Source organism: Neopelma chrysocephalum, unplaced genomic scaffold, assembly GCF_003984885.1.
Source record: "Neopelma chrysocephalum unplaced genomic scaffold, ASM398488v2 Primary Assembly neopelma1_59, whole genome shotgun sequence".
Taxonomy (NCBI): Eukaryota; Metazoa; Chordata; class Aves; order Passeriformes; family Pipridae; genus Neopelma; species Neopelma chrysocephalum.
In genome coordinates this window covers 24618719-24626269 of record NW_020897714.1, presented here as the reverse complement: position 1 = coordinate 24626269, position 7551 = coordinate 24618719, and the positions used below count along the sequence as shown (strand labels likewise).

The 7551-nt window shown below is 44.2% G+C and overlaps 1 protein-coding gene across 2 annotated transcripts; it reads right to left on the bottom strand.

The window, feature by feature from the left end:
- Positions 1 to 909: 909 nt before the first annotated feature.
- Positions 910 to 7550, bottom strand: RAB19 (RAB19, member RAS oncogene family). 2 transcript variants are annotated; one of them, XR_003533736.1, is made up of 4 exons: positions 7195 to 7550; positions 6140 to 6323; positions 3679 to 4077; positions 910 to 1627 (listed from the first exon to the last, which is right to left on the bottom strand). XR_003533736.1 is itself a non-coding variant. In XM_027680546.1 (3 exons), exons 1-3 carry the CDS (start codon positions 7387 to 7389, stop codon positions 3812 to 3814), a joined length of 645 nt encoding a protein of 214 aa, XP_027536347.1. In that variant the 5' UTR covers positions 7390 to 7550; the 3' UTR covers positions 2334 to 3811. The 2 variants fall into 2 exon arrangements, 1 of the variants encoding a protein (XP_027536347.1); XM_027680546.1 differs by lacking the exon at positions 910 to 1627 and having other exon boundaries at positions 2334 to 4077.
- Position 7551: the final 1 nt, after the last annotated feature.

Here is a 7551-nt window from a genome sequence, read left to right as displayed (position 1 = left end):
TAGACTTAGCAGAGAAAACTGTATAAGCAGTGATATTCATGGACGCAGCAGTAGCAAGGAAATGCAGGACTCCAAATATGCTAAGCTCCTGCCCTGTTATATATAGGTGTGCTGTTTGTCACTTGCTGTCAAGCCAGAGCCAACAGCTTGATGTGACTGCATTGACAGAGGTTGTGCAGGCACCTGAGTGCTGATTTTTAGAACAACAGCATAAGAAAAATACTTCAAAAAATATTTAAAAGTCTGACCCATCTCAAACTGCACATTCCTATTACAAGGTGAAGTATTCTTAGGAAAAAGGAACTCTGGGCATGTCGAAAACTATTCTCAAAGGGCTCCCATATCCCAGCATTGCCTGTTGTAGTTCCAGTTCCTAATACAATTGCATGGGAGTGGTGCTTGAAAATTATTTCGGGAGTCAGTACGTTGAGCAATGACTATTTAAGCCCCCCCCCACACACACCTACAGCCAAATGTGGTGTTCTTAGAGCCGAGACCCATAAAAAGCTGCCTGTTGGCAGCCCACAGCTGGAAGGGGCATCTCCTAAAAGCACTTTCTTTTTAGCACTCACCTGGTGGGGAGAAGCTTCACTTTCAATTCCTTGTCCAAAAGCACAGGCATGCACCTCCTTCCTGAAAAAAGGCTCAAGGATAGAGCTCTCCACCTCTGTCAGGACCTGAAAATTGCTTTCTCTGTCTCCTTTCCAACTATACTTAAACATTAACTAGAATGATTAGATAAGAACCTCACCTTTTGCAATTAAGAGCCTGTCTCCTGCATATGAAGCAAAGCCTGACCACATAGGCAGTGCTATATGCCTTCCACTTCACTGGGTTGCTGTTATGTTGACTTTCAAACTAGTCAGCTTCTGGGAGGTGTCAGTTTGCTCCATTTTAAAATACTTCTAATTTTTTTTTTCATTATCCCATTTCATTGGGTAGGTCCTGCTTCAATCTCATCTGGCATGGCTGCAGTGCAAGTGAAGTGCCACAGCTAAGATTGAAACACTTCCAAGTAGATAAAAACTTAACAAATGAGCTCATCTTCAAGCTGAATGTGTAGCTCTTAAAACTGAAACCTGAGGGACAGTAGTAGTTTTTAGAATAGTGGTGTAAAGGAGCTATACTTTACACAAATGCATTAATGATACTATCAGGAAGCACACTGAATTTGCATATGATGCTGGGGAACAAAACCATTAATGGAACGTTCCGTAGCAGTTAATGCCACTTTGCCTTGTCACAGCTGTGTGTTCCCACCTGCTCTCTGATGGGGAAAGGCAGAACCACAGAAATTACACTGAGTTTGTATTTTAATCTAGTGGTTCTCACAGTCTATAATAACATGCCACAGTAAAGTTTATGGCTTCATGTATTACCTCATAAATAATACCATTACCAGTATACTCTGAAGAACCTTGTTAGCAACTGCTGCAGCTTGTTCTTCATTCAGGCGAGGACAGCTTGAAAAGTGTCCCTGCAGAAACCATTCAGTGTAACTGCCCAAAGGCCATGTGGAAGATGCCAAACAGAACCAACCAGAAGAGGTCATGCTCCTAGTTTAGTCACACAGTGGGGAGGTGTTTAAGACTAGTTTCTTGAAGGAGGAGAAGGGAGCCTGTTAGACCTGTTAAAGGAAAGGGGACAGTGCAGCTCAAGGCATGGTCACAAGCCTGTCCTCCCTGATCCCGTGTTGCACAGCTTTCTGTGAGGAAGAGAATGGCAAGAGCCCTGTAACCTGGCAGTGCTGGGCAGTCAGGGAGGACCACATCATACTGAGGGTAAGCAAAATAACTTCATACACTAATTGCTAATTAAGGTAGTAAACCCAATGAACCATGCAAAGGTTAACACGCCATAACACGGTAAGATGAACACAATGCTTTTCTATTACAGTCTCCTGGAAGATACAAAAAAAAAAAAAACAACAGAAAAAAGAGATGGATTATGACCAGGAGTAGTTTGGATTTTAAACAGAAAAAAATATTAAGATTATATTTTACTGTTTTCGTAGTGACAAGAGGTGTAGAAACTAGTTGTTTGGAAGCTTGCTTGCCACTTGGAAAGGTTATGGTATTTATTGTTGCCTAAATGTGCAAACTGAAATGCAACTACTAGGCTAGTACCGAATGAAGAAGAAATAAGGTTTAAAAAGTAAACATCAGAAAGAGGATGTCTGAAGATGAAGCTTTCTCTACAGCAGGCAAAAGGCTTAGAGGCTAGCATGGAGGATTCCTCCCTCAGTTTACACACAGCTGCTCTTTGCATGTGATAGCAAAGAACTTAGCCAGAGAAAGCATTAATAATATTAGAAGTATTTCCAAGACTATAAATCAGTGATTCATTCTGCTTTATTTTTTGTGCTTCTCAGACAAGATTTTCCAGAAACATTTGCTACGTGATTTTCCCTATTTTTCCAGGGCTTAGGAAACATGGGCAGACCACCATCGAGTAAGCCAGCAACACACCAGCCTTCCCAGGGCTGCTTTGAATGTGACACAGACCGCATTTTATCATTACAGAGTTTCAGTTGCAGTTCATAGCTTAACAGTAACTGACACACTTTGGTACATGAGGACTGCAGTCAAAAAAACCTTCCTCTGTATAGTATTTCTTTCCTCCCTCTCCTTCCTTGTTTCCATCTACTGGGAAAAAAAAATGCACACAGAACAACAGAGAAGAAAAAAACCTACATCAACAACACAAAATCCAAAACAAACAAAACTCAAAAAAACCCCCAAAAAACCTCAAAGCCCACACCAAAAAAAACCCCCAACCAAAACCCTTCATTCAGTTCAGGTATACAGAAGTGAGCCCTGAGTAGCAGAGCTTGCATTTGGGAGGAGCAATCCAAAACCTTCCATGTTGTTCAGTCCCCACAGCAGTAGTGTATATACTTGCCTAGGGCAGCTTTCTGGTGCACCCCATACCATTCGCTTACTGCTCTAACACAAGGTTACCTAATTAAACCATCTTACCCCTTGCTGAGTTTTACAGGAGCTTGGATCCATCCTTCACATTCCCTTGGAAATCTGCAGGCATACTCTCAAGCTGCCGTTGGCCCATTGCACAAGCTACAGAAGGCTTTTGGTTAAAATCAGCACATCAAAAAGCATGATGAGGTTAGCGGGGAGAAAAGAAAAAAAGTCCTTTCACTGTAAGCTTTGCTTCTAGCAAGTCTGTGTAGCAAGATGGAGACCAGTACTGGAAGCAATTCTGACAATTAGGGAGCAAAGTGAAAGGCAGTCTTCTCACCCCAGGAAGAAGTGTATCATATTCTGCCTGCCATGTAACCCAGGGATGTCTCCACTTATTCTTTCACAAATGTTATTAAGTCCTTTGGGATGAGTGGCTACATGCCTGACATCAGGACAGCCCCTGAATGAAAGTTTAAGCAGCATGTGTCAGACTTCTTACAGCTACAGGCAGAGAGGAAAGTGCTTGCACTTAGAACCAGCAACATAGCTCAGAAGGGTCAAATTAACACGCAGCTCTGGTGCAAATTCATCTTCTGACACAGCCAGAAAAACATTCAAAGGTTATAATTAAAGGCAATAGCTTTTATAGTTCTCTTTGATTAAGGCAAGGGCTGGCAGCTTCCTGAGTCCTCTCAGCTCATTGCCACGTTCAAAGCAACCTGTGCTACCAACAGCAACAATGATCTCTGAAAATACTTACAAGCCAAACTCCAAGGTAGAGATATCAAGAGAGATGGCTTGAGGCCAGAGAGGACACTTTCATCAATTGAATACAATTGCATCAGACAGCCTCAGAAGAATGACAATTTCCAAGCTCTTCCTGAAATTTGTCTTCAACAGGGGCACTGGGCCTTCTCCACACTTGGACTGGCAATCACTGGCCTGGAATCAAGACAGAAGCTGTTTGGAGGGTTCTCTCCATGAAGCTGTAAGGTATTTCGGGCTATTAGCTCTTTAGCCATTAACATGAACACCTCTTCTATGTTTTGAGCTTCTTTTGCTGATGTCTCCAGTACAGCTAAGAGCCCGTGCTTCTCTGCCAGTGTGCAGGCGTCTTCAAACAGGACCTGGCGCTTATCCAGTGAGTCTGATTTGTTCCCTTAAAAGAAGGCAAATAGATATTCAGTAACTTAGTCTCTCAAAAATTCATCTTTAAATGCAATGGATTAATTAAATTCTGTTAAACAGAATTCTGTTAGGTGTAAGAGTTACTGGAAAGAACAAGATAAGAGCACATCAGAGCCAGAAACAGACTGTGGATCAAAACTGCAGCTAATCATAGGATAGGAAATGAGTTGAAATCCAAGAAAAAACTAAAAACCTGTGTTCATCTAATTATTTGGTGTAGGTAGTGGTGCCAAAGGATTGTTTGGAAGCAACTATTGGTTCTATTCTTTAGTGGTTTTAAAAATTTAGTAGCATTTAGGTTAAATACTTAAGAAAATCTTTTAAGATGATGTCAAAAAAGACAAGAATTCACACTAGCTACCTTAATGCTTAAGACAGAGACTTGTTTCTGCATATATAGGTTAAAACTTTTACTTGCAGCACTCCAGTCAAAGTCTATCAGAAAGCGTGAAACGCCTCAGATAAAATACCTTTGTATATTTAAGTAGTTGCAGCACATGTGGAATTATCAGTTCTGGTACATGCAGTACCTGGGTGAAGTCTACATTCATAGTTTCAAGACAGCCCTTCATCGAATTCATATCTCGAATTTGAAGCATATATAAGCCAACTCCCCTCCCATTAAGTCCCTTTCAATTTTTCTAAAAGGAAAAAAACCAAAAACAGCAAAACAACCCACCCCACAAAAGAAAACCACAACCTCCCAACAAACAGCTTGAGGGTTATTTGCCTTCTTAAAAAGAGCCCTCCCTTCTTTCCTCCTCCAGTTCCAGATGGGAAAATTAGACTTCTTAACCTTAACCTCATGCTAGAAAGGTGTATAACATGCTCAAGTGTAATTAAATGTACAAAGACTTCTGCCAAAGTAAGTAAAGTAAACAGCACCAGCTCTGGAAGAAAGCACCAAGCTGAATCCTTAACAAAAGCTTTGTTTTTACCAATTTCAGAACTTTTCTCTTTAAAAAACAGCAACAACCACCACCAGCCCCCACCACACAGAGGTAAGTCTTTTCTTTAGATTCATGACATTAGTTAGAAAAACCCTGCCAAGTTCAGTGATTTACACCCACCCAATTCTAAGCACTGCAGTTATAGATGCGGGTCAGAATTTGTTGTTTGTTTCTTCAGAGGAAGAACAGGAAGAACCACCACAGTCGAAGTAAGTACTGTGCTGGGAGCACAAGCAGCAGCTTCTGTCCCAGGCCTGTTGTGCCGTGGGGCTCAACCTGCCCGTCATCAAGAGCCAGTCTGGGCTGCTGTGGCTGCATGCAATGCTCTCAGCACAGCGCCACAGCACAACAGGCAGAGGCTGTGGAATGTAAATAAAGCCTCTGTCATTTTACTACACCAGTTCTCTCATTTGCAGCTTCTTCCTTGGGGACAGGAAGAGCAATAACAACCTGAAACCAAGAGGAAGGAACCACGCTGCTTCCTACCAGCTCCAGTTCTCAGCGATTGCTTCCTCAAGAGGCAAAGTTTCCTGAACTAGTGGAATGCAAGCAGACTACTTCATGCCCTGCAAAAGCCATTTCCCCATCTATTGTCTTACCTGATCTGGAATCCCATTACAGAGCAATGCGCATGCATATCAAAAGAACAGAGAGGAAAGATGAGAACGAGGAGTTGTGTTGCTCTGTGCATTCCCCTTCAGTCTTGAATTATTGAGCCGCTACATTCCTGTGCATCAGGAGTATAGGGTCAGACTTACTGCAATTCTAACCTCAGCAAGGCTGTCCCTGCCTCGAGCCTGGCAGCAAAGCTTGTTGCATTATTCCAACAGGAAAGAAACAAGTAAAAAAGGTTTCCCTGTCTGCAGTGGGTTTGGTCCTGTCAGGACCAGGCTATTACTTTCCTCTTTTTTTTTTTTTAAAGCTTAGGCCACACTGATATATTTTCTGATCTTCTGTAATTAGAACTGCATTCTTTCTTAATGCATAGTTTATAGATGCTTCAGGTAGTGGGGGAAAGTGAAGGAGATTTTATATTCATGTTAAAAAAGCTACATAACACAATATTTAAAATTAAAATCCTACCAATTAACATCATGACCAAGTTTGCAGCACCATACTTTTCAATTTCATGAATCCAGTGAGGAATGGATTCAAATGTGGACCTCCTAGTAAGGTCATAGGCAAGGATGGCCCCATGGGCACTCCTGTAATAAGACTGGGTTATTGTCCGGAAGCGTTCTTGGCCAGCTGTGTCCCACACTTGGATCTGTAAGAGAAAGGATAGAAGTTGTAAAGGCCAGTGAATGCCACTTCCTAGGCATTTGCCAGCAGCATCCATGCTTTTGAAACCCCTTGTCTAGAAGGCAGCCAGACCTGCCCCAGCTCCCTCTGCTACACCACTGTGGCTTTGCCTTCTCTGGGTCTGGAGAGACATTTATGAGCCTGTAATGTCAATCTACACAGACCAAAGAGAAAGCTGCAAGGGTAAACCCAGCTTTGTAAAGAGGCCAAGAAACTCAGTTTCAACAACTGTACTAAAAGATGTAGAGCATTACAGGCTTTTAACAGGAAAGGAAGTAGAGCAAAGAAGCCCTGATGTGGGACTGGGCAGAGCAAATCTATATAAAGGGCAGGCATCTGAACTTCCATCTGCATGCAGAGGGAAGTTCTAGCTAACCATTTCTTCTGGTGTCTCTCTTGGAAGCCTTCTTCCCTCAAATTAAGCACACATCAAAGTGTAGCCTTTGCAAACTAGAGGGTTTTCTCTCCTCGGTGTCCCAGCTTAAACCCCCCCATCTCTGACAGAAGTAAGAGACAACCCCTCCAGAACACAGCAGTCTTCCAAAGAACTCCCTGCAGGCAAAGTGTGAGCCCTCTCCTCAAGTAGATGCAGAGAAGTCACGAGAGCAAGCATGTACCCAAATTAGGGTGACTGCCTCCCCCAGGGCATGCTCCTGAGAGAAAGCTCTCCTTAGAAACACCCCTGGTCAGAAAGGCAGCCAGCTTTTGCCAGCTGCCTTCATTAGGGCCGAGCAGGAGATGCTGCGCATCCCACCACTCCCCGGCACCTGCATGGGGAAGGTGATACGGCAAAGGTGCTGCCCACCAAGAGTCTCGGGCTTGCTCCCGCCACGGACCTTTACTTTCTTGCCGTCGATGTCCATCGAGCGCACGGTGAAGTCGACGCCGATGGTGTTCTGCTGCTTCTCGTTGTACTGCCCTGTCTTGAAGCGGTGCACCACGCAGGTCTTCCCCACGTTGGAGTCCCCGATCAGGATGATCTTGAACAGGTAGTCGAAGGCATCGTCCGCGCCGGAGCTGGGGAACGGCATCGCGGCTCCCGGGCGGGCCTGCGGCGGGAGCGGGGCGGCGGGGGGGAGGCCGAGCCGCGGGCCCGAGGAAGGAGCCCCTGTCCCACCGCTCACCTGTCGGCGCTGCCCTGCCGGGACAGGTACTCCCGCTTTGTACCGCCCCGGCCCGGGGCCGGCGGGAGA

Bases quoted from the DNA above. Each gene is read 5' to 3' on its own strand.
- RAB19 (XM_027680546.1), bottom strand. From the start codon at position 7,389: ATGCCGTTCCCCAGCTCCGGCGCGGACGATGCCTTCGACTACCTGTTC. The intron at 6,324-7,194 runs GTCCGTGGCGGG...TTTCTCTTACAG, and splicing joins TCGACGGCAAGAAAGTAAAG to ATCCAAGTGTGGGACACAGC. The intron at 4,078-6,139 runs GTAGGATTTTAA...CCTTCTTTTAAG, and splicing joins CTTGGTCATGATGTTAATTG to GGAACAAATCAGACTCACTG.